We start from the raw sequence: 26,048 nt of genomic DNA, 5'->3' as shown, positions 1-26,048 counted from the left end.
AATGTTGTTTTCACATCCATTAATGGAGGTTTCTAACCAGAAAAGCTGTAAATTTATCTATTTATAATACAACTTAATCCATACATACTTTAACACCATCAAAAAATAAATAATAATAATAATAAAAAATCCTATTATTTACACATCAGCATTTTTTGTGGGAACTCACCCATCTGACACTATTTTCTGGTAATATTCTGTGTTAATATGTGCTTTCACCCAGCTTTCTCAGACTGTTCAGAAGTGACACAATTACTTCAGACTCAGCAGTGCAGCAATAAATGACAAATTGTCCTCTATCTTGTTTTTGCACACCCACAGAAAACTTCTTCCCTGCAGTTGTTCTCAGAAGACTTGAGATTCCATCTGCTTGTTTTATTATCCAGGCGGAAAAGGAAAAAAAAACAAAAAAAAAACAAAAAAACACACACACACACAAACAATATAAAACTGAAAAGTCTGCATCCATTTAAACCTCTTCAACATCCAGAGGGAATGCTTTGGTTTAAGCAGAGTCACTGAAGATTTACAATGACAGACAGTCAAGAACTCAAAATCTTGGCCAAAGGCTGAGTTAGGATCACATTCAAGTAGCCTGGAAGCTGGGCTAAGCAAGAAAGAACTTGGGCCCACTGCTTATTCCAGTGCAAACACATAATACTAACTTTAAATTAAGTCTGTCAATCCATTCAGGTAGCAAATTTGATCCTGTTAACTACCAAGAGAAGGTTCTTCAGCTGGGACACTGGGGGAGTATTGAATACTACGCCCCAGTGCTCAGTTGCTAGTTAGGTGGCAAGGCAGGCTGGAGGAAAGGAGAATATTGCAAGGATTCTGGAGATTTAGGTGTTATAAGGGCAGCCTCAAAAAATAAAAATAAAAATACAAACCATAAGGACCTCTCTAACTTACCTCATTTGCTGAAAGCACCAAGAGACGACAACTCTAAGTTACTGACGTGTAACTGCTAGTAACATTGACTTTTTCTGAAAACATAATTTAATCTTTCTACGGGGACTTCAACAGAAAAGCTAGCAGATGTTACCGGTATTCTGGAGTAACACATCTGGGCATCCCAGCTGAAGATGGCTTTTTCCCCAGTACAGCAATAAACAATCACCCCAATGCAGCTGAAAAGTGTGGTATATGACTGGCTTTTCTGACTGCTCTGGCTTGGTTTGATTTCAAACAAAAAGAAAGTGAACGGGCACTCATATTTGCCCGTTCAATATAGTTTATGTGCAACAAAAAAAACAGCCAGCCCTTTTGGTATTAGGGTAGTAAGTTTGCTACCCTACATATAATATTTGGCTGCTTCTAAAAAAAATACGTTAAATTGTATCTAATAAAGTAACTTCATATCTGATAGCTTTTCCAACATATATATATGTTAATGCTGACTTACTTTGTATATGACAATGGATGTCTGATATTTCTTGACTTTTAGAAGGCTCCTGGAATCAGAATATGACCCCTCTTCCTCACCAATTAAAAACTGAAATAAAACAGCAGACGACAAAAGGAAAATTTTACCCACACCATCCTCTGGAGCTGAGTGTCTCTTTCTTTTAACTCCCTGGCTTTCCTGTTGTCCAGGTACAGTTGCAGCACACTCGTATTATCACTGATGTTCCTGCTGTTCATCTTTATGCAGGTAACATTGGCTTTCAAACACTTCCCACCCTTAATAGCACTGGAACCAGACATTTTGGGGTTGCTTGTGAACTTTTTTTTTTTTTTTTTTTTTTTTTTTTTTTTTTTTTAACAGCACCATTCACTGCCACATCTAAGACACTGTGATCGGCCTGGCCAGAAATTGTTATTCCAGGCTCTTCGCTGAGGACTTCAAACCGAAGTGACAGCATGCTGAGAGAGATCATCCTGCCGGGGCCTGCTCTGCCAATCCTTTCTGCACCTTCTGAACATCAGGAAAAGCTTATATAATCGGTGTTATCACCACCAGAGGTGATTTTTTGTCACATTTCCAGACTTTGAATGTGCTGCGAGGAGCACAGAGTACTGGTGTGTTTCTAGTGTGTGTCTTCTTGTGGAGATCTGAGTGAACGCTTCAATACTTAACACTTCTCAGCTTCACGCACATTAAAGGTTCAAGGCCCATTCTTATGGATTGTGTTGTATCACCTCTGCTTTGGGTACAGCATCTTTTGTGACAACTTACAGATACAACATTTAAAATAATTTCTATAAGAAATATAAAACAAGTTTTAAAAATGAGTTACTTTAGAAATGTGCCATTTGCCAGTCTTTTATCTCACTTCTCTGTGCAGTAATGCAAAAGTGTAGGAGTGTTCAAATTTGCTGTAGGGTTCAAGCTCCTGAAATCTGACGTACAGGCTGCAGCTGGAGGACATACATTGACAGTATGTTATTAACAACTGGCATAGTAATTTCTGTAAGCAATAAGCAGATGCAGATCTATATCTGGATGTACAACATCAGAGATAACAAAGCCAAGTGCCACCCTTCCTCACTCCCTGATTTGCATGGTACAGCTTAATTGGGCAAAATCAGTCGGGGACACTGGCCTCATCTGGTAATAGTTCTCTCTGGCAGCACACACAATTATCACCCAGTCCCCAGTGTCACTCTTCGAAAGGACCCCTGTGCCTGGCTGCTAGTCAATTAATGATCAGGTTTGTCAGGTCTCTTTGGCCAGTGATACTTCCCCCAGTAACGCAAAGCAGCTGTAGGCCCGGCCTAGCTTATGGCTATGTTGTGTTTGCTTTCCATTGCCGTGTAGCAGCATAAAACAGCAAGCGTATGCTGATAAATATGTCTTAAACTGACAAATACTATTTCAATTGAGCCAAGCTTCTTCATATGTATCTTTATGACAGATAATGTGCCACCACTCATGTATCTTCTTACTGGGAAGAAGATACAGTTTTCTTGTTAAATGCTTGTATATAAAAGCCTTTTAAATAAATTCATCAATGTTAAATTGGAGTTTATGTTCCTGATCACTGATTTCACTAAAGAACCCCCAGAGCAGATATGAAGTGCACCCAGTAATGGCTACCAGCCCCAAAGTCTAGATTCCCATTTTCTCTGATTTTATCATATCTGCAACTGGTGAACTGAATGTCACGTGTTGAACGGGCAATACCCAAGGGACTAAGAGTAAATACGTATTCTCACACTGAAGTCTGCTAGCTATTTTACTGTTGCAGTTTGATAACTCAAATGTCAGGTTGCTTTGAATTATAAATGGGATAGACTGTTTTATTTCCATACTATCTTATGCTTTGATCTATGGATTACAACACTTCTTAGGAGATACAAATCTGCTGCACATATAGACACAGAGAGAGAAACTCTTAGAAGGTGTTAGTCTTTTCCATTAGTGTTGATGAAAGCGGGCAGTTTGCTTTCCATTACAAAGTGTTTAGTTTACAGAACTTTGTATTCAGACGACCAATTAGTCATGCATATCAAGGTAATCTGATGATTGAAGACTTCTGTGTGTCGATCCCTTGTCCCAGTCAAGCCAACTAAAAACTCCCAGTGGTTGGTCCATTACCAGCATGATACACTGAACTTTAAACTATGTCATATTGCTCTTTGAAGCCATATCTTCCTTTGATTGCTACAGTGTGTAAAATGAAAACTGGGAGGATGACACTGTGGTACCCGACCAGTTCTATAGCTTCAAAGATTACAGATTAAGTAGATTTGCTTTGGAAGATTAGCCTATCAATAATGCCAGTATTAATGAAAACAATACCCTTCTAGCTTTCTTCCAGGACTAGTCTGCCTGCCTTTTTACTCATGTCTAAGAAAAAGTTTTCAAACACCAAGAATTCCATATTTCAGATTCCATATAAATAATTTATTATCGGTGCTGTTTCAAATGCTTGTTTTTGTAGCATTCCACATTTTCCCTGCTTTGTAAGGATGTTACGATGCCCTTTATTCTTTAAGACTAATCCAAAGAGCTCTATATCCTAGAGCGTTCTGGTCTGTCAGAATGATACCTTATCCTGGCAAATGTCCAGCTGGTATTTCATTTATTTTTAAACAATAGAAACTATTACGATTTTGAACTCCCTTCTCTCGATTCTCATCACACAACCCCAAGCCCACAGCCTAGCTCAAACACGACCTTCCCACAAACACTGTTTGAAGTCAAGGGATAGTTGGTTTTTGGACATGCCATCAAATTAGAAACTGTGATCTAAAAGCTACAACTTGAATAAACCTCAGTTTGGCAGACCAGGGAGATTATGATTCATGCTTTAATTTTATCTGTCAGGTGCTATTGCAAAGCTATTCTGGCTAGCATCCCAGGCAAATTCTTAAGAAGATAGAACACAGCTCTTCGAACGTGTACACTTTGTAGACTTCTAAGCACTACAGCCTCTCTTGTATTTGACCTCCTGAGGTTACTAACAGAACCCAAAGTCAATCAATCATTTCCTGCCACTGTCTTGTGAGGTACTTTTTTGTTATGTCTACTATATATTTTGTTATCTTCTTCCAGTTACACAGGGACAGATTCTCATCTGGAATTAATTGTACAGTTCAAACCGTATGCATAAAGCTGTGCTACCTAACCCAAGCAGAGCATCTAGCTCATTTTGCTGCACATTAATGACACACATGGCTAAAGAGTTTCTGCTACATTTCTTCCTTCTTAACTGTGAAATAGCTTTTATTTCAACAAATAAATCCAATTACGGGATTTTTTTTTCTTTCAAAGAATTGAACCACAGATAAAACTACCGAATTTATTGGAAATCTTCTTACATGTGCAGCTAACAAATATTCTGTTGTTACTATGTAAGCCAGGAACTCACATTATTAATTGCTTTATCTGCTTAAGTACTTCCCCAAGGATAAGGGGAATTGTAAGAAGCCTTTACTGTATGTTCTACTAGTATCATAAAAAAGATATTTAACACTTCATTCTCAGCAGTATTTATCAATGTTTATATGAAAATGGTAGTAGTTAAATAGACTTACTGAGGACAAATTTGGACATTAAAGTTGAGTAGAACACTACAGAATTTGCAATTAATTAAAACCAGAAGCTTCTAGTCTTTTCATAAATCCAATCCTTGGGAAAATGTAATTCTTCTCCACACCATGTAATTTAATAGAATAAGCATAAGGATTTTATTCTTCTGGGAGAGGTATGTTAAGGCACTACATGTCCTTATGTATTTTGCTAGTGGTGACTAACAAACTGAGGCAGAGATCTGTGGGTACATTTCAAGGCATAAATCAGAAGCTGTCACACAAAGCTGGCTTAAAGCTTGTGCTTACACTGCCTTGATCCCAGTGTTTCTTTGAAGATTTCTTTGTAATGCCATAACAGAGCATTCTGAGGGTTACTCAGATGCATGTAATGGCTACAGATGACGATAGCTCCAATTAAGAATGAAGTAGCCAAATTTATCATTTTTTTTTTTTTTCAAACTCCCTTTTGCGTAACTCCATTTCTTTTTCCTTTTTAGCAGCCAGAGGGAAGCAGTTTAGTTCGAGAGCTTTTGCATCAGCAGTGTGCCTCTGCAGTGCCAGCTGTACAGCCTCCCCGGTCATTTGCAGGCATGAGGAGGACCGTGCAACATGAGGGGGACCGTGCAGTGCAGCTGCTTCATAAAGAAGCCTGACCTCAATGTTCAGCTTCCAGTGATGGTGATCTGTGAAGATCATCTTGATAACTGCAATGTATATATATATATATGTATATATTTTAGGTTTAACCCATCTTAAAAATAGCAGTGCTGCAGGATTAGACGGTCTTTTATTTCAACAATTATTCTCGAATCCCGAACAACTTGGAGTCTTCTCCTTGTGCACTCACCTAACGGGAGGAATCAACATGGATCTGTGCTGACTGACAGGTTCCTCCGGGAGATTTCTTCTTCTCCCAGCCCCAGACCACCTGTCAGTGCAGACAGCGCTCACAACCTGCAGGCGAAGCCTGAGGGTACGCTTCATGTTAATTAAAGAACTTCATTACTCCTTCCCTCACTCATTTATATATTTATATTTATTTATTTATTTATTTATTTATTTATTTTGAAAAAGAACCTCCGTAAAGAGCTTCTACCCAATACTGGGTCTCTACACGGTCCAGCCCTGCTCTTGGCAGCAGCACAAGTCCAGCAAAAACGATGGAGAGAGAGAGACGAAGGAAGGGGTGGTAAGATGCAGTGCGTGGATATTTAGAGATGCTGGCCTTGCAGTGACATCCTTTAGGATAGTGACAAGGAATCATCTTTTCCTCAGGGGAGATGTTTCCTCGCCTGACCTTGACTCTGAACCCACATGGTGATGTGTTCTATTAATCGCATCTAATCCCTGTGCTGGTTTTGTTCCTTTTTGTTGTTCAGATGCTATATTTTATGCCCATTTAATTAAAAGGAGAAAAAAAAATGGAAAAATGAAAAGTGTAACACCGGGGCTGGGAGCAGAGGATACCGTGACATGGATTACTGAGACAAAGCCAGTGATTCCAAGCCAAAAAAAAAAAAAAAAAAAAAAAAAAGTGAGATCTCTTACCAGCATTCCTGCATGGTGCATCTATATTAAACCCATCTTTCTCTTCCTAACCTAGAACAGTGTGGGATTTGGGAAAAGGGCACTCAAGAGAGTTCTCACTGAGATCTCTTACATGTTATAATGAAAACGTAATGGCCTGATTTTGAGTAACTTTTAAGATAAATTTGCAGTTCTTTTGAATATTTATACATGCACTCATGTCTCTGTCTCTCTGTGTGTATATATACATCTATGAGCAGTGAAATGTGCTTTTTAGTATACACAGAGCAGGCATTCTGCTTAAGAAGTCATCATCTTTGTGTGTTTTTCTTTCTGACAGAAGGTTGGTTTGTTCATTCGCTACATTCTATTACATCCAAAAAAAGCAGTATGCTTGCAGTATCCTTTTTCTTCCTCCTGATGCCTCGGTGCTACACGTTCACCCTTTCCTCTTACTTTGTCACATGTACTGCCTGTAAGTCAAATTCCAATCTCAAAGTAAATCTGCAGGAATTTCTAAAAGAGATTTACAGTGAGGAGAACTGAATGGCACCTTTGATCCAAAGGTGGCTTATGGCACTTCTGAGCGGAGCCGCTTCAGAAGGTGTTTGTGTGCTGACTGACATTGCACTGGAGGACTGAGCTGAAGCTGGAACTTGCTTAGGGGCTTTAGTTCCAGTATTTCCTTTTTGCTCTGACAGCTTTTAAAAAATGCTGCATAGGATCAGGAAGCTCTGTGACTTTCAGCCATATCCCCTAAACAGACTCAGAATGCTTTAAATATTGCTGTAAAGTGTGAAATCTCCTCTGGGCTGCTGTTCTTCCTTTGGCTCTATTTCTACTGGAAGGCTGCCACCTGCATGACACAAAAATAGGAAACTCAACCTCTGGGCAGATTTGAACACTTAAAAAAAAATCTGCTAAAAGAGAGTGCATCCATGAAGGTGAAAAGCAAGCCAGAGAAGAGTGAAACAGATGACAGAAAGGGAAATTGGAGGATATAGCAGGCAGAATGAGCGGTACAAGACCAGCAAGAAATATAAACCTTGGATGTAAAGAGAGGGAGGAAAAGAGAATAGGAAGTGAAATGAAAGAACACATAAAGAGAGAGGAAAAGGGAAAAAATAGGGAGATGACAAATAGCAGAGAGGGAAAGAGGGATCAAAGTAGAGGCATACAGGTAAATGATGAAACCAAGGAGTAGAGTTGAGCAGACAGGACTGAGAATGGGTTATTTTTTTCTCTCCCATAGCCCCAAGGGATCTTGAATTGCTAATCGAGGTATGTATTCACCCCTGTAACAAGCCTGATCTTACGCTGATGTCAGCAAGAACTGTCAGCTGAAGATAGAGGTTGTTTTTGTTTAAAGGAGCCTCCGCAATGCATACCCATTGCTCCTCTGTAGACTCTGGCTTGGCCTGAATGACTCCCCCTTAGCAGAAGACACAGTGAACGCTACTTCATTGCATCCTGGTCGGAGCCACCAGGGAAGGAGTTAGCCCCAGGTTTAAATTGTTGATAATGGTAGCTTCACTCCAGCCCCTTTAATCCCACAGGTCCAAATTCACAAATTTCTCACCAGGGCTAGTGAGTCTTGTCTCCCTTTGCTCCCCCTTACAGAAAGTTCAGAGCACGGTCGCACTTTGACAAGGACAATGGGGAATGGTTTTAAACTAATGGAGGGGAGATTTAGATTAGGTGTTAGAGGAAATTCTTCACTCAGAGGGTGGTGAGGCACTGGAACAGGTTGCCCAGAGCAGTTGTGGTTGCCCCATCCCTGGAGGTGTTCAAGACCAGCTTGGATGAGGCCCTGGCCAACCTGATCTAGTGGGTGGCATCCCCACCCATGACAGGGGTGTTGGAACTAGATGATCCTTAAGGTCCCTTCCAACCCAAGCTGTTTTGTGATGCTATGATTTGAATCATTTGCCCTGGAGAAGCCAATCATTAGCTTTTTGTTAGAAGGGAAACTTGCACTGGCTTCTCAAGTCCCAGTGTAGGTTGAGTGAATACCTTTCCAGTGTCTGAAGCCACAGCCTGAAAAACCTTCAACCTAGCATTCACAGGCAGATTTTAGCCCACTTCTTCTATGAGAGGTACAATAGAAGAATTAAATGTCGTTATTATTTATTAGCAGTCATTAGTGACCTATCTGAAATGAATTATCATCTTCAGTCTAAAAGCCTGTTCATTGCACCACCATGCCAGAAATCTCAGCAAAAGGACCAGAAGCATTTAACGAGTGTTAAGAATGTTCTTTTATTCCTAGAGGTGATTCTTTGCTCCTTGGATTACCTCTGAGAAAGGCTAAATGGAAAAAATGGGGAAACGTCTACTGTAACTCTTGCCTGTGATGAGGTAGAGGGCTGACAGATACTATGAAGCTGAACATTTGTCATCTTTTAAATTCACTACAAATCTGCAAAGGTAAAAGCTGGGACCAAACCAGTAGCGTAAATGAGAAGTAGGCAGTAACTGAAATAACTGCTGGGTAATTACCATGTACCTACAATTAAGTGGTTTGATAGTTTCATTCCAGCCCATAGAGGACAGATATAAAAAACTACCACTATGGTGAAATTCTTATTGATCTTCTAATGAGCACCTACACAGACAACTATATGCTGCCTTAAAGTGTTTTGTGTATAACACTCTTTGATGTATATGTTTGGAGCCAAATTCTCACAACCATGTTATACAGTTCAGTTCTGGCCCTAGAAAAACTCCCGGACTTACGACTGTGTTACTCCAGGTCCATGACAGAGTATCCCTGCTTTCAGGGCCATTCTAGTTGTATGAAAACTGAAGAATGTGAGGGTGAACCAAGTCTCATGACTGCAACACTTCCTTAAAAGTGATAGCATGTCTGTAGGTCAGGCTTGTACATACAACTAAGTGCAGAATTCTTTAAGACTTGTTTTAGGCTCCCTGGTGTTGTGAGGTACTCCAGATGTGGCCCTGGCCCTTTCTAAAGCAGAATTTCACTGTTGCCTCCACATATGAATAAGAGTAGTGCTCGGAGCCACTGATATTTTTCTGACAGCCTGGGCTGACCCAAAGGTTGAGCACACACACTCCAGGTTAACACAGAGGGGCAGTTCTCACTGCCACCAATCTTACTGCCTCTGTTACAGGCTCTGAGAGAACGCTGCAGTTACAAGAGCTACTTACCTTTCATGTTTCAAAAGCTCTGAAATACTTGTCTTGCAGTGCAGGAGCACATAGAAGCCCAGACAGGATTCAGACCTCATTATACCAAGCAGGTTAAAAAAAAATTCACCAGGCAAAGTCCCATGAATGAATCATGTTGATGTTATTATATCAGTACAACCCAAGCAAAACAGAGATACTGCTCTGGAACAAAGTGGCATTTGCTCCAGTGCAATGTTATATTTAGGTAATTTTCCTCAGTATAAATAGTGATTAAAAGGTGGCTTATCCACAATATAATAATAATAATCTTTATGGAGAGGTTTTCTTTTTTTAAAAGATTATTTTTGTTTTTAAACTCAAGGAGTGATGAAGTGATTATATAATTGATCACAATACTGGAAAAGCAGCAACTGGCATAGGTGTAATGTGGTCTGCACTGGTTAAGTATTGACTAAATGGCAAGTCTTCATACAGATTTACACAGCAATAGCCTGTTGTTAAATAACCCCACACGTGAACATTTTGCTTAGAAGCAACAGCAATTCTTTCTGCAGCAAGAATTTTCGCACAAAAAAGATACTTTTAAATAGCTGCTACCCCCTTTCACATCCTCTTTATATGAATAAACTTTAAACTGAGAAGTCATGCATGCCAGATCATGTATACTATAAAATATTGAAAATATTATTAGATCTTTAACTTCCCCAAAGCAATCAGCATAATATCATATTCAATATCATAATCACACCATAAATGTTTCCCTAATACAATGCTATAAGTAAGTCAGATTTAAGAGACTAACCCCAGCTAGAGAGCAAGAGACCCTGATGTACAAAGATGTTAAATATATTGCACATGCCTTCTGTCTTAAAGATGAGTTTATTTAGGTGAGCTGAATTAAAATAGAGTGTAAATCTGGTACAGCCATATTTATAAACAATACCAATCTTAAAACTAAGGGAACTTAAGATTCACTCACACTCTTTCTTTCCCTGGAACATGTTGGAAGACTGCTAGTACTGACTCCATCAGTTCTGTCATCCAAACCACCTATCGTGCAGTAATGTGCTGCACATATATTTAACAGAGGACAGGTAAGTTTTCTGCGTTCATATAGCTATGACTGAATGATGAACTGTCTGGTTAAGGAATTCTCAGCAAAGTCCTTCTAACATTACTATCCCTGTGAAATATTCTCTTGGTTAAGCATTTGACTATTATACACATCTCTGCCATGTGGTTTTCTGCATTATTGCTGGAACAGGTATTCCTGAAAATGGAATCATTGGTTCAAATAGGCTCTCTCAGAAATGAAATGTGATTCCATAAGTGGACAAAGGTCAGTATTTTGAGAGAAGAAAGAAATACAGTTCTCTGGGTTCTCAGTACTCAGAGGTACTCTCACACGGACTTGCCGGTAATATGGTAGATTTTTGTCCATCCCAGAGCAAAATTCTGTTACTAAGTTCAGGATTTGCTTGGAGTTGTTTAATCCGGCTTTCTTGTGAACTGAAGAACACTACATGCAGCAACTACCCCTCCCCCTTGGTCCTATGACAAACTACCACCATTTCAGTTGTAGAAATGATCTGGGACAGCTTGGAGCTTTCACTGGTGTTTTCTCATGCTCCTATTTGTAGAGAGAATATATGAGAAAAATGGCCTTTCTTTCCTCTTAAGTACTTTCCAAGAATAAGACTCATCCTTGCACAGAGAGGGCACCATGACCCAACCACTTGAACTTTTGAACGCCCCAACCTGAATCACCTTGGAGCTCCCAAAACAGGCATTAGTTGGGAGTTCAGTGGGAAAGAGGCCAAATGCTGCTGGGAAAACATCACGATCTTTAAGCACAGTGGTTTGGGTGATGTCCATGCAGCAGAAGGTCTGGAACACGACAACTGGAAAGATTACTCGGCTGTTAGGAATAACATTTGTGGCTGGCAGTTGTGATTCTCCCTGCTGGCTAGGAACGCTTCTCTCCAAGAATAGCTCCTGTGGGATTACAACACATCCCAGTGTTTTGTAACCATCGGTGGCAGTTCTGTATTGTTTCTCATAATCGGTATGGAAACAGTATGCTGTGACAGAGGAAAGGTCAAGAGAAAGAGCTTTGTTTCAAAATCACTGCTTTCTGAAAGGGGGAAAATGTTGTATTTGTATGGTGGGGTGAATGCACTATGTAAAAGGGCACAAGGAGACAGGTTTCTCTACTGCTTCTTGTCAATAGATATCTATTTGGGGAGATTCAAGCAGGAATGAGAGTTGTCTCGTACTTGTATAATTTTATAGGGTAGATGTGTTCTGGACTATTCATGCAAAGCTCTCTTCATAGTCAACGGAGAAAAATGGTCCCCATAGGCATGGAAATCCTGTCTTAGCATGAGATGAATCACCTTCCGGAGGAACTTGTTTCTCCCTGCAGGGGTCTGGGTCTGGGTGTCTAGTTCACGTAGACATCTGAATTGGATTATGTGGCAAGGTTTTGGTAGCAGGGGGCTGCAGGGGTGGCCCAGCAGCTGCCCCATGTCAGATCAGAGCCAGCTCCAGCTGGCTCGAAAAGGGACCCACTGCTGGCCAGAGCCAAGCCAGTGAGCGACGCTGGTTGGGCTTCTGGGAGAGCAGAGTTAAGAAAAAGGAGTGAGAAAATGTGAGAGAAGCAGCCCTGCAGAGCCCCAGGTCAGTGCAGCAGGAGGGCAGGAGGTGCTCCAGGCACACAGCAGCAGTTCCCCTGCAGCCTGTGGAGAGGCCCCTGGTGCAGCAGGCTGTCCCCCTGCAGCCCATGGGTCCCACATGGAGCAGATCTCCACGCTGCAGCCCGTGGAGGAGCCCCCGGTGGAGCAGGTGGATGTGGCCTGGAGGAGGCTGCGGCCCATGGAGAGCCCCCGCAGGAGCAGGCCCCGGGCCGGAGCTGCAGCCCGTGGAGAGGAGCCCACGCAGGAGCAGGGGGTCTGGGGGGAGCTGCCACCCATGGGGGATCCGTGCTGGAGCAGTTTGCTCCTGGGGGATGGACCCCATGGTACAGAGCCATGTGGGAGCAGTGCTTGAAGAGCTGCTGCCTGTGGGCAGCCCCCGCAGGCTCAGTTCGGGGGGGACGGCATCCCGTGGGAGGGACCCCACGGGGAGCAGGGGCAGAGAGGGACCGTGCCCATTGCCCATTCTGTACACCTGCGCCGCTTGGGGATGGGGAGGAGGTAAAAGATGGTGGATGGTGGATGGGGGGAAGGTGTTCTCAGTTTGCTTTGTTTCTCACTGTTGTTTGTGATAGGTAATGATATATATTAACCTCCCTATGTTGAATCTATTTTTGCCCATGACAATAATTGTTGAGTGATCTCCCTGTCCTTATCTCAACCCTTGAACCCGTTTCATCGTATTTTCTCCTCCTTTCCCTTTGAGGAGGAGGAGTGAGAGAGTGGTTGCGGTGGAGTTCAGCTGCCCAGCTGGGTAAATCCACCACAAGGTCTAACTACATGCAAATTAATCCAGGCCAGCTGTCTGTAGCAGGGTTGGACCATCCCCAGATGTGCAACCCATACATTTTATTTGTAATTTATGCTAGCCTCTGTGAGTAGCATAAAAATAGAAAGAAATTGCAGTAGAGGAAGAAAGGGAAAGGCAAGGCAGATAAAGAAAGAAAAGATCAGAAAGTGGGGAAAATAACAATACTAGTAACAGGATGCAAATGCAGAAGGAAATTAGGATAAATGACCAAATTCATGTGTGAAATACTACACAGACTTCAAACTGCTGCTGTACTGGATTACTAGGAAGACGCAGAAAACAGTGGATCCTGCAAAAGTATTAGTACTTTTATACAAATGTAAATGCTGCAATAGATCTTTCCTTGCTTCTGTAAGATGTCAAATGCTTTACCCACATTTTCTTTTTCTTCTTCATATCCCAATAGTTCTAGCTGAAATTCCTTGACAAGCTGGCATTCAGAAATGAAAAGTTTACCTATTGTTCATCTGCTATATTTTCAGGAATGTCAACATCTTCAGTTATGCTCATCCACACTTGGGTGAAGCTCCCCTTGGGCATAATTTTTTTCTCCAAATCCCATCGCTTCTTGACAAAGGCAATGCTGCAGTTTTGACCAGCACGATGCTGACCAACACCACCTTATTGTCTGCTTGCACTCTGCCATCTACCTGTGCCTAGCCGCTGGCTGTTACGTACTCAGGACATGTGCTCTTTGTTCTGTTTGTACAGCATCTTGCAAAATGGCATCCTAGTCTGTGACTGGGGCTCCTGTGCACGGAGATAACACAGGTAACAACTGTTTTGTGTCACGCTGACATGGTGAAATGAGAACCAGGCTGATGAATGGTTTTACGTGCAACGGAGGAGCGGTGCACGCGGGTGCTGGGTGGCAGCGCTCCCGTTGTAGCCCAGCACCCATCTGACGGCCGGTTCGCACCGAGGCTTCTCAGCAGCACCCCGCGAAGCGCTTGGTTTCCGCCAAGGACGGCCTGCACCGCCCGGGAAGGCGCACGGGGCAAGCCAGGCGTTTCCGCCGACACCCAGCAGCCTCCTTCCAGGGGCTAACCGGGCAGGCCCGCACCCCCCCCGACCTCCCCAGCGGGGCTCTGCCCCAGCCCTTCGGCAGGGCTCAGGCTCGGCCTCGGGGGCCGGCTCCCGACGGGACAATGGCCGCGGGTCCCCGCGCCGCCCCGCTCCTCCCTCCCTTCCCCTTCTCCTTCCCCCTCGGCCGCCCGCAGCGGCTCCGGGGCCCGTCCCCGCCGCCCGTCCCGCAGCGCCCCGAGCCTCCCCCGCTGCCGGCGGCGGCGGCCGTGGCGAAGCGGCGGCGGAGCGGGGCCCGCCGGGCTCCGCGGCCTGCGGGCGGCCGCTGGTTGGCGGCGGGGGGACACGTGAGGGAGGAGGGGGCAGCGCGGCGGCGGCAGGAGTTTCCCCGACAGCTGGGGGTTGCGGCGGCGGCTCCTCCTCCCCGGGTCCCCGTTAGAGGCTGCGAGCCCCCCGCCCGCGCTGCTCCTTGTTGACAAATACACAAAGGGCCGCGCCGGGGCCGGGCTGGGCACGCGTCTGGAGCCGGCATGGGAGACAAGAAGAGCCCGACCAGGTAGGGGTAGGGGTAGGGGCAGCGGCACTGCCTTCCTCCGCCTCCTCCTCCTCCTCTTCCTCCTCCTCCTCCTCCTCCTCCTCGCCGGGGCCCGGCGGCGATGGCGCCCGGGGAGGGCTGGGGGGGAGAAGGGGGGCGGCGGCGTGAGGGCGGCGAGCCCGGTGTCCCCCCCGGTGCCCCCCCCGCCCGCCTGCCCCCCCCTGCCGTGCCCCCCCCTGCCCGCCCGTGTCCCCCCCGCAGGCCGAAGCGGCAGCCGAAACCCTCCTCGGACGAGGGCTACTGGGACTGCAGCGTCTGCACCTTCCGCAACAGCGCCGAGGCCTTCAAGTGCATGATGTGCGACGTGAGGAAGGGCACCTCCACACGGTGAGTGCCGGGGGAAGGCCCCGCCGGGGGCAGCGGGGCCGTGGAGGGCTGCAGGGGGCTGTAATCGAGGGGGGGGGGGACACCGGGAGAGGGGCCCCCGGCCGGCCCCGCAGCTCCCCGCTACCTGCCTGCCTCTGCGGGGACCGGAGGGCGAGCCCCGCGCGAGGCTGACCCCGCAGAGGCCGTGCCCTGGCCGGAGGAGAGCAGCCCTCCCCGCAGCCTGCCCACGAAGATGCTCGCCCTCAGCCTTTGCCTTGCAGGCTCCTTTTTATTCCGTGAGTTTAACTTCTCCTCACCAGTACCCCCCTCCTCTTTTTATTTTATTGTTTGAACTCGTCGCAGAGCCGTGTTGCCCCAGAGCATCCGTAGGGGCAGGCGATAGCTGTCCTCCGATCGGGGAGGAATTAGCTGGCTTGCGCCCTATGGATGTGGCACCCCGCGAGGCAGTGACGTCCCAGGAGGACCTTTTCTCTGGGAACCCGTCAGAAAGCTTGCGGTGAATTACCTGGTTCCTGCATCCCTCTGATGTGTTGTTCCGTATTACGGCCTAAACGTACACGCCTGGGGATCAGAGGCTTTCATAAAGCCAACAGGACTGCACTTGTAGCCATAGTGTGCTAACCAGAGAGAATATTATTCAAGAATCCTTTGTTACCATTATCATACCTATTAGCTAACCCCGTCAGCGAGGGAAGTTTAAGTGGCAATAAAAGTTGCAATCCTATCATAAGCAGCAATTACATTCCAGATATCATTCAAAGCAATGCTGAATGCGACTTGCTGCAAACGTTACGTGTTTGAAATGTTACGTGTTGGAAATCCTAAGTGCAAGACTGGGTCAGACTACTTGACAGAAAAGGTTCGTCTTTATTCGTGAAGTTGATTTCCTGGACTTCTGCAAACTCGAATGAATATTGGAAGTACTTCCCGTAACTTCAGTTCTTAATATTGCTATTTTTAAATAAAGAAATCGGTGAGGTGAACGTGCTGAGAGAAATTGCATCTGTCACGTATAGCGTGGCTTCCTGTGACAAGAACGGTGTTGTGCTTGTGTCACAGATAAATGTGTTCAGATTGGTAATATTCAGCAAAATAGTATTGCTGAGAGAAGGAACGTAAACTCTTTGAAACAGCACAAATGAACGTTACAGCCTTCCTTAGCCTCTAGACAGCTTGATAGGCGAAGTCAATTTAAAATGATGTTTTGTTGCACTGGAAACTCAGTTGGATAAAAGCACTGAAACTAAACCAAAAAAACATGTAACAGAATAATACTGCTTTCTCAGGACTGCTTAGCACTGAGTGAGTTTATTTGTTTGTTCTCCTCCCTCGAATATTTCACAGTTTTTGACTGTTTTAAGAGCCTTTTTTTTTTTTTTTTCTGGTTACCACTTGCTCCCCTGTGGTATTCTGGTACCTAGAGTTTTAGTTGAGAAACAGAAATCAATGTATCTACTTAAACTCTGAACAATGTATAGCTGACTAGGTTTATGGATTTCTTTCCCGTACAGTTTAAGTGGGTCGCACTTACACATGCATGTGAAGCTCCGGGTTTATACATGGCGTGAGATAAATACGGGTTGGGCTTTCAGACCAGGCAATTTTAGGCCACGATTCTGAAATTAGATTTGAGCTAGTAAGTAGACCTTTGTGTCTATGGAGAGAGTCATTAGGGTGCCAAAGAGACACAAAAGGCCATTTGGGTGGATTTTTTTTTTTTTTTAAAGGAGCTGAAGTACAAGACACCAAAGCGAGGCCTTGTTAAAACATTTGCTCATGCCACCTATGCAACAAAATGTTTTTCACAGTGTTGTTCAGAATAACAGTACTATGGAGTTTGGGTGATGCTGTGAATGCTTTTTTTTTTTTTTTTTTCAGTCTTCCATTTTGAAACTTAATATCTATACATATTAAGCCGATGCTTTAGCACAATTATTAGTGTGCTGAGCTTTTTTTTTTTTTTTAATTAATGAGACTTATGTGTACAAGACATCGTAAATCACTTCTTTGTAGTTCAGAGAAATCTATGTCTTTGTGATAGACTGTTTAAGGTCTACTCTTGAGTGTTAAAACTCACTAAATGTGAACAGATTCATAGATGGAAAAACAGGCAGTCATAGTGAAGTGTAATGTTTTTGAAGGCCACTGGAAATTAGGTTGATTCAAACAGTTGTATTTTGTATATTAATCATGTACAAATAACTTTACAGAAACATTTTTAGGTAAGCTGTGAGTGTGTTTTCACTCTTGAATAATTTCTTGTCTCCAAAATAATTACTTTTTATGCTAAGGGCTAGGAATGGATTACGATCTTTAAAACTGGTGGTATTGTTAAGATTAGAGGAATTAATTCTTATGACTTCTTGGTCATATTTTAACATACTCTTAAACTGAGTGTTTGAAGCAGACTTTGTCATGGACTTAACTTAGCTTTTTCTTTGGTAGTGTCACCTTGAATGGTTAAATCTGAGTGTGCTTGGATAGGGGACATCTGAGAGAAATGCTGGATGCTGCGGGAGCTGGTGTAACTGGCTCCCAAGATGGCACTCTTTTCTTTGGGTTAGGACCAAACCAGTGCCCCAGCGTGGTGCCAGTTAGATGTGCTATCAGTCAGATGTAAAACTGAGATCCTGTCTGCCAGTTGGAAATCCCTGTGCCTTCCGTAGAACTGTTGCCAGACTTTAATTTGGTAACATCACCAAGGATCTACATTCTCCCTGTAGACGTGGCTTTCTTATTTACTTTCTAACCTAAAATTGTTCTGTATTGTTGCTTGGGTACTGATAAATTACTATGTTCCTCTTGATAGGAGACTGTGCTGAATATAGTAATTTTCTATATGTGACCTTTAAAACATTTTGAAGTCTTTCTAGATGAAAGATGTTGTACAAATGTAAGGAACCTAGGGCTGTAATAATCATTCCCTACTTGGACAAATCTCCTGCTGAAGTTCATTAGATGTATGAGTAAGGAAAGCTGAATAGAACCTTAACGTCCTGTGTTATAGAGGGCTCTGGTAACCAACTCTATATTTAGGTTGCCTAATAGTTTCCATTATAAAGAATTTGTGTGATCTCTTTGAGAAGCCCTATTGTTTGCAAAAGCCATTGAAGTTTGGCAAGAGAAGAAGTCCTTAGGCTAAATAAGTGTTTTGATTTCTTTGCCCCATGAAATTGTTTAAGTTTTCCTGAGATGTAAACATTTGAAAATCATCATTTCCCCTCTGTCGCTTGTGTTGTACAGAAGAGTAATTGCTAGAACACCGAGAAAGTCCAGACCCCTGTAAAAGCAACAGTGGCAATGATATTATGCTGAAAACCTGGACATGAATTATTTGGCTCCTGAAAAGGTTACAGTGTAATTGCCAAATTTGGTCCAACCCTCATAGTTACTGCTTTCCCAAGAGAAAGTTGCCTCAGCAACTTTACCATTTTGTTTGTTTCTTTCCTTCTGGCTCTTCATGGCACTCTCTGAATCAGTATACCAGTACAGGTGGAACTTCACGAATTGGGCTGGATCCTTGGACAGACCTTACTGCGGGAGGTGTTTGCTCGCAGTTTGTCTGTTCTTCAGGAAGGGTTCAGAGTTCCAGTCATGCTAGGAAGAAGCACAGAAGACGAATGGCATTCTCTCTAAGGGGATGTATGTTAGTGCTCTCTCCTGTCCTCTCCATCCCATCTCTGCACCTTCTTCCTCATATCTTCTTAATGCTCTTGTTACTCAGTGACAGCACCTGGACCTCAAATTACCTGTCACTCTGCTTTTCTTAATTTGGTTCTTACGCATGTGTACTGTGGTTTGGTCTCTGCTTGCGTGATCCCATTCTCTTTTTCTACACTATGACAAGCTGCTTGTCCATTCAGTGGAAAGGACGGGCATCCAGGGGAGTATAATGAGGGAGGAACTGCAAATCTGGCTTTTTAAACTTTGCAGTACTTGCTGTGAAGAAAAAGAGGGGAGTAGGGTACACAATCAGCTTTAGGATTCTGTGATTTTTCAATTCAGAAAAAAGGGCAGACTTCCAGGGTATCTTTTCACTGATATACTCCCCATGCTACTAATAGGAGAAGGTTTGTTGTACAAACTACTTAATGCTTCTTATTCCTTTATTTCATCTTATTTTAAGAACTATTTTTTTTTCTTTGAATTCAATAAAAACTTAACTATGAATCTGTGAGGCTAAGTGTACACTGTTCAAACCCCAAGTATTTTTCTTCTAGCAGGGAGAATAAGGAGATAAAACAGGTACATGCGACTTCTCTGAAGTTAGTATTTATTATTTTTTTTTAGGTATTCCTCTCTGAGACATATCTTGGTCCAGCTGCTGTGTGCAATATCATGTACATAAAGCAGCCCCTGAAACTGGTAGGCCAGAGTGAGGAGGTCATCTCAGGTCAAGGTGAATTTCTGTGGAATTGGGATGCCTACATTTAACCTCTTGTACCGCTGACATAGAGACACACATAACCAGCCGAACAGGGCATGGTTTCCACATCCTGTGCACTACTGATCTCCATTATTGAATCGTTTTCTCTCAGCCTAAGATATGAAAAGCCGACTTTAAATCATTCCAGACAGAAGAGTTAATCTGAGATATAAGCAACCAGGACACCATCTTTGTGTGTTTTCTTGAGATTTGGGGTGTGCTCCTTGCTTGTGCCTTGGAGTGTGGCTGTTCGATATGCGCGCGTATTTTATGCGTCTGACAATCTCCTAAATATGAGATACAGGTCTCTACTTGAAACTGTCATGAGTTTGTTTTGTGCCTTGAGAAGCATAAATAAAGTGCTTAATTTTTTAACTTGGATATCAAGGTCATTTTTCTTCAGAAAATATGTGCAATTTGTTTAGTCATGTACCATCTGGATGTTTATAAGCACAAATCAGTTACATTTAACCAAATCTGGTATTTGTATTTCTGTCGAAATGCTGTGCTGCTGAGGACAGAGTTGGTGCTTATCTGGTATATCTGGTTTAACATGTCTGTTTTACAACAGCTTGCTGAGGACTCTCTTCTGCTTTCCAGTACGCAGCTTCTGGGTATACACGCATGCGCGTGTCAGGGGAAGGTTGTGAAGGAGAAAAAGAGGAAGAACCGCCTGTCATGCTGATTTTACAAATACATGGCTGAATTGAGCTTAAACTGAAGAGCTGCTCATTACTTGGGTAGTTTGAAGGAGGAAATATTTGCAGGAATGAAGGGAGTGGAAAAGTCATATATAATCCATACTTTGCCAAGCTCTGTATTACAAGTTTTGTGTTTTAGTTCAAATATGAAAATTTGAGGAAGAGCATGAATAAATAGTTTGCATTTATTTTGTAGGTAGCCAACAGATAATCTAGTCATTCTGGACTTCAGTGCTTATTTTAAAATTAGTTTTTACAAGTAACCTTTGGAATTATTAATAAACTTATTTAGAAATTATTTTCCCTGAAAAGTGTAGTGAAGTTTCAGCATTTTGCACATTAGTGGTGTTTTGTTTCTCTAATGAAACAATGAAGTAATTTTTTATTGATTGCGGTGGCTCTTGTTGATGCAGTTGATAGCCATGGCTTGTTGGAGGAATACAGAATGCAATGGGGAGCCAGTCAACATGAGCAGCCACAGTTTCGAAAAACTACATAAGCTTTATTTTTAATACCGATCCTATTGTTAATCTTTGTTGTTATGAACCTGAGAGATACTTCAATCAATTACTCTAAACGGCTAATGAAAAATGTGTTTTTGTTTTTAATCATGAGTTCGGTATTTTTAGGTGTCTCTTTTTCCTTTTTCCTATAACTCTTAGTTGGTGTCTATTATACCTTGGCTTTTATTTTTTTTTTTCACTTTTCTATTTTTAATACATTCTCCTCAGAATGAAACAAACAGTATTTTACTTGATATTAGGCTAAGACCCAGTAGGGCCTGTTTTATGTAACTTTGACAGTTGATTTAAACCTAGGTTAGTTGTTTCTTTTTGTATCATATTAAATATGATAGTCATATCAGCAGTCACCTTTGGTCAGAAATTTAGGTAACTGTCATTGTGGCTTGACCTTCTGTGTTTATGTGCCTTACATAATTAAAGAAAGAAACATGTAGTAGAAGAAAACCAATGATTTTATATAAACTTTCTCTCTTCCCCTCCTACGATAGCTAATGGTGTCAGAACTGTTGAACAGGAGGAAAAACGTCTTAGATGTGTCCGAGATCTCGGAGCTCACAGTGGAGTTAGCAGATGTGCCCTCTGGAAAAACATCTTGGTGAATGGGCACAGCAGGGTCACAGTTAAGAATGGCTTGCTCAGCTGGATTGTACCAAGGCCAAGAAAAATAGATCAGCGTTTGTCTTCCATACATACTAAAGTAATAGAAGCTTTGAATAGATTTGGGTTCATTTTAGGGATGGTTCTAAAAAGGCTAGTGTGTCTCTTTTGATTCTTCCATGTTGCATTAGGAATGCTGGATGGATAAGGTCTTGCTGTGAGCTAGACCTTCACCCTGTGTTGAAAGAGGATGAGTAAACCGGGACAACGTCTAACATTATCTTTGTCCTAACAAGTCTCCAGTGAAGGAGACTAACCTACAGCTTGTTTCTAGTACTTTTATCCTTGATGTTTTTCCAGATACCTAACCTCTCTGCTCAGTAAGATAAGTTGATTTTGTACTCCCCCAGTCAATTTTCCAATGTATTTGTAGTTCTTTGGTTATTTGGGTTATGGTCTCCATGTTCACTCACTTGTTCTCTCTAAGTCTTTCTCAGAAAAACAAGATTGCAGCAACCCTGTCAGATAAGAGATGTTTTCTTTTCAGTTTATATCATAATTCTTTATTCTTGACACTTCAGTTTGCATGCCCGTTTCTAACTACCGAAGCTTAGATTGAGGACATGCCTTCAGCTGTGTAATTCCTAGTGTAATGCTTAGTTGGATTATTCCTTTCCACGTTCCTGGTAAATGATGGTGTCTGATGTTGTTACTTCCCTGTATGAGGATTTTCCTTTTGTTCAACAGTATCATGGTGGTGGCTTCTCTGTGCCGTGTGTTCTACTCGATCCACTACAGTCTCCTGTCCTTTTGTGTCACATTATTACTCAGATAGTTTTGTATTTTTTATGCAGTTTGAGGCTTTATGCTATCTTTCTTGTGATTTCATTGTTGTGATTTTTGAGGTGTCTTAACTCAGGACGATCTTGGCAGTTAGTTCTTAGCATCTTTCAACTTGGTGCTGTTCGCTTGTTCTGCTCCCTATTCCAAATCACGATTAAGTGTATTAAATAGTTTAGCTGTAGAACGTCACTGTAAATGCTATCGTACACCTTCAGTTGGTAGTTGAGAGCAATTAAAAACAAACAAATCTGATTCTGAACTTCATTCTGGACAACTTCATCCCCATCATAATGTAGCTTGAGTGAAAGAATGTATTTTTGATGGTGCTGCAAGTCAAGGCTCGGGTTTGTGTATTGCTTTTCTCCTAGTCACTAGGACAATTAGTCCCTTAGAAAATCTTGAGTGTTTCAAGCCAATTGGCTTTATCCTTTATATCCTCCTAGTTGTTAAATAATTTTCTTCTAGTATCGTTATGAAATTTGAGTTAGGCTGAGTCATTTGTTATTTCCTGCATTTTTATTTGCCGATCTTGTGACTTCTCTTTTCCTTTTTTGGTTCAATTTGTTTCCAAGAGTGCATTTCATTATATGCCGTTGACTGCCACATACAGCATTCAGTAGTCTGGTCTGTTTCTCATTTGAATTTGTACTCCTAACCCCTCGTTTAATTTGGTTATATGGAATTAAACTTTCATGTGGAGACTGAAGCAAAGAAGCCTTTATGCCTTCTGGTATTTGCTTGCTTTCTTTGTTTGATAGTGGATAGATGTCTTCCTTTCTGTTTCCATGATTAAGTACTTTTCTTTTGGGCATGAGCGGTATGTGCTTCGATATGTTTAGTTTTTTTTTAACTATTTTTTTTGTTAGTGGAAATGTCATCTTTGTTTTCAGGGCCGTCAGTGGTATTCTTGCTTACTGTGTCTTTTCTGGAGAAATTAATCAGCTGTCACGGCCTGAAATGTAGTGACATTTGAATAAAAACCTGCAATAAGACTAAAGACTAAATCCCTTAAAAGAAAAGTCTTGCTGGTAAGAAGGAAGGTCTCATATCACTTAGAGTGATTAGAAGCTGTGTTTTCTGCCCCATGACTTTTTGTAACAGTTTATCCCTTACTGTTATGACTGCCTACTGTGCCTGGTCCTGTTTAATACAGCTCAATTCAAGTATCTGTACCTCATCTTGAAAGTCAGGTTAGGACAGTATGCTCTGCAGAAATTTTTCATGTGGTGTCAAATGATGTATTCTCTTCTTGGCTGGTACAGCCGGCTACAAAATCCTTAAAATGTAGGCTAGTGGGACCAAATATTAAGTGTTCATTTTGTCTGCTTTCCTACAGCTTACACTGGTTTAAGTAGGACAGAGAGATCCTGAGGATTGTCTGTTCTCTGAAGCGCGCTCCGCTGGTATGTGGTACGTTGATGTAGAGCAGGCTTCAACTTGGAGAGTTGAGCTGCAGAATGTTGTCAGTAGGATTTTGTCTGCCAAACTTCTCATCAGAAGTCAAGTTGAAGACTACAAGATATGACCTTGAGGTCTGCTACAAGTTTTTTCTTGTTTTCTTAGGAGCTGAAGGGAAAAAAAAGAAAAAAAAGAATAATTGAAAGTTTTCCTATTCTAACTTACTGAAAGTCCAGGATTCATCTGTAAGCTTTTCCGTAATGCTTGAATATGCTGTATCTGAGCTGCACAGTTCAAATGACAGTGCTCGATAGGAGAAAAAAATATATATATCAGTGGGGGCTTTAAAGTTTATTTTTAAAATAGAGTTCCTGACTCTAAAAGCTGGAAAAAGGTTAGTTTGACACATTCAGAGAAAGGACGGTTATTTTGTACAAATATCATTGAATTCTGTGATTGGTGTCATGAGCTAGAAGTTCTGTAATTGGATGAGAAGGGAAGAGGAAAAGGTGAAGTCTGATGATGATGGCATCTTTTTCTGTCACTATATATCTTTCCTGAAGAACATTATAGAGACTTGGTTTTAGGGGGAGCGTGTAGTCTCTTCCCCTTCTTAAGACAGACATCTTTGTGCGGGTGACTGTCTAGAAGTGGAGGAAGCGTCTAGAATGCTACAACCTTCTGGGGAGACCAAGCATAGCCACTGTGCAGAACAGGTAGGATGGCTCCCAAACTAGCTCCTTCCTGTTTGGTCACAAAATAAGTTGTGCCAAGTATTGACCCTGTTTTGTGCAACGATGACCGTGCTTCTGCAGCATGAACCTCATGTTTTGCATGCATTTTTTTTTTTTTTTTTTTTTTGCGTAGGTGCAAGAAGCATCACAGTTTCTACAGGAAGGGGACAGAGAAGCAGCCTGGAGGATCCAGTCCTTTGTGGGATTGGAAGTTGGGAGAGGTCACTTCCCTATAAATCCCAAGGATCTAGAGGTCTAAAAAGACTGTGCCCACTGCCTTCTGTGCAGACTCCCAGATACCGCCTCCTCAGGGGATGTTGTTAAGGAAATTGAGCTTCCTGACCCCTGCTCACAAATAGCACGTTGTCAACTGGGAAGCACAGATTGGTTGGTGCCCATATGTTTCTCAAACAGGATATTTTCAGTATAGCTATCGCTTGTGCTGAGCATCAGTGAGCCACAGTTTGTGGCATATGGAGAAGAATTTCTAATAACAGCATGCGAGAGGTTGAAGCTTTAAAACTGGTTGTTGGAAAATAACATTTGATGGCTGCTTTAAAAAGTATCCGTGAAGAAGAATTTGGGCATTCTAAAGGTCCCAATACAAATATTTCTTCTTAGGGCAGACAGTTGTGCAGTGTAGCCGTAGTCTTCGGGAGTCTTGCTGGCTTCATCTGTTAAATGTCATCTGGAAAATAGGGCATTCCCTTTAAGGGAATGATTAAATAGGGACACTGCCTCAAGGGGTAGTTTTCTGCACATTTATACAGTGACTGATAAAACCATATGGGTCTTGTAAGTCTATTCTAATTGAATCAGCTTTTATTGAAAGACAGAATTGCTAGAAATGCACCGAATGGATGAATTCCAAGTAAATGATTCACAGCGTAAAACAGCTAGGAATTTAAAAGCCCTGGAAATCAGAGCTGGCTGAAAGTTAGGATTCAAATCTATATAGTATGTGTGGAAATGGCATTGTTGCTCTGCAATATGCAGATGGGTGTACGTTATGTGCTCCCATACAGACCGCTAGCTCCATTGTTTGCACTGTCATAATTATTCAGTTGTCTTTCTTTGCAGAGGGAGCTTAACATACCGTTAACACTCCAGAATATGACAGAAGTGATGGTAATGAGAAAAAATAACGTGGGGTAACAGAGTAAATTATCGATCCTGAAGATGCATTTAATCATGAGCTGCTTCAGTGTGGAAATAAAGACTAGTTTCTCACAAGATGGCTTTGTGTGGTGATTAGCATGAGCATATTCATGTGACACAGCAAGCTAAACGTAGTTTAATCTGGTAGTTTTTATTCTATGAATAGCTTAATAGAGAACTGATGACTGAGAGAGGGTGAGCTTATCTGTGTCAGAATCCACAGAGTGCTTCTCGTGCTGGTGATGTAATTTAATTTCTAGCAACTATTGTATTTGTATTACAAGAAACAGAATGGGAAATATTTTTTTGCTTCTCATAATGTGATTTTAACTGCTGAAGATGTAGAGTAGCATCATTACATGCACTGCTAGCTTCTGCGTAGACCACAGGTTGCAGTATCTAATTGGCTATAGTGTTCACAGGGCTACTTAGTATACACAGTGTTCCTAAATCTTTTCATTTTGCTTTGAGTAGTATCACTTATGTGCTTATGCAGAAAGGAGTCTTTTTTTTTCTTTCTTTCTTTCTTTCTTTCTTTCTTTCTTTCTTTCTTTCTTT

The 26,048-nt window shown here is 42.2% G+C and overlaps 2 protein-coding genes across 2 annotated transcripts in view; both read left to right on the top strand.

Annotated features, from left to right (window-relative positions):
* The window catches only part of ZCRB1 (zinc finger CCHC-type and RNA binding motif containing 1), a 34,472-nt gene extending 28,675 nt beyond the window's left edge, over nt 1-5,797 (top strand). Inside the window, exon 8 of the mRNA XM_035327724.1 lies at nt 5,478-5,797. Coding sequence (XP_035183615.1) covers nt 5,478-5,633 — 156 coding nt within the window. The 3' untranslated portion in view covers nt 5,634-5,797. The remainder of the gene's footprint in view (nt 1-5,477) is intronic.
* Nucleotides 5,798-14,529: 8,732 nt separating this feature from the next.
* Nucleotides 14,530-26,048, top strand: part of YAF2 (YY1 associated factor 2) — a 27,562-nt gene continuing 16,043 nt past the window's right edge. Inside the window, exons 1-2 of the mRNA XM_035327747.1 lie at nt 14,530-14,743; nt 14,984-15,109. Of these exons, the coding sequence (XP_035183638.1) occupies nt 14,718-14,743; nt 14,984-15,109 (152 nt within the window). The 5' untranslated portion in view covers nt 14,530-14,717. The remainder of the gene's footprint in view (nt 14,744-14,983; nt 15,110-26,048) is intronic.

The sequence above is a fragment of the Oxyura jamaicensis genome, chromosome 1 (genome assembly GCF_011077185.1).
Source record: "Oxyura jamaicensis isolate SHBP4307 breed ruddy duck chromosome 1, BPBGC_Ojam_1.0, whole genome shotgun sequence".
In the NCBI taxonomy this organism is placed as follows: Eukaryota; Metazoa; Chordata; class Aves; order Anseriformes; family Anatidae; genus Oxyura; species Oxyura jamaicensis.
This window is presented reverse-complemented; position numbering and strand designations above follow the sequence as displayed.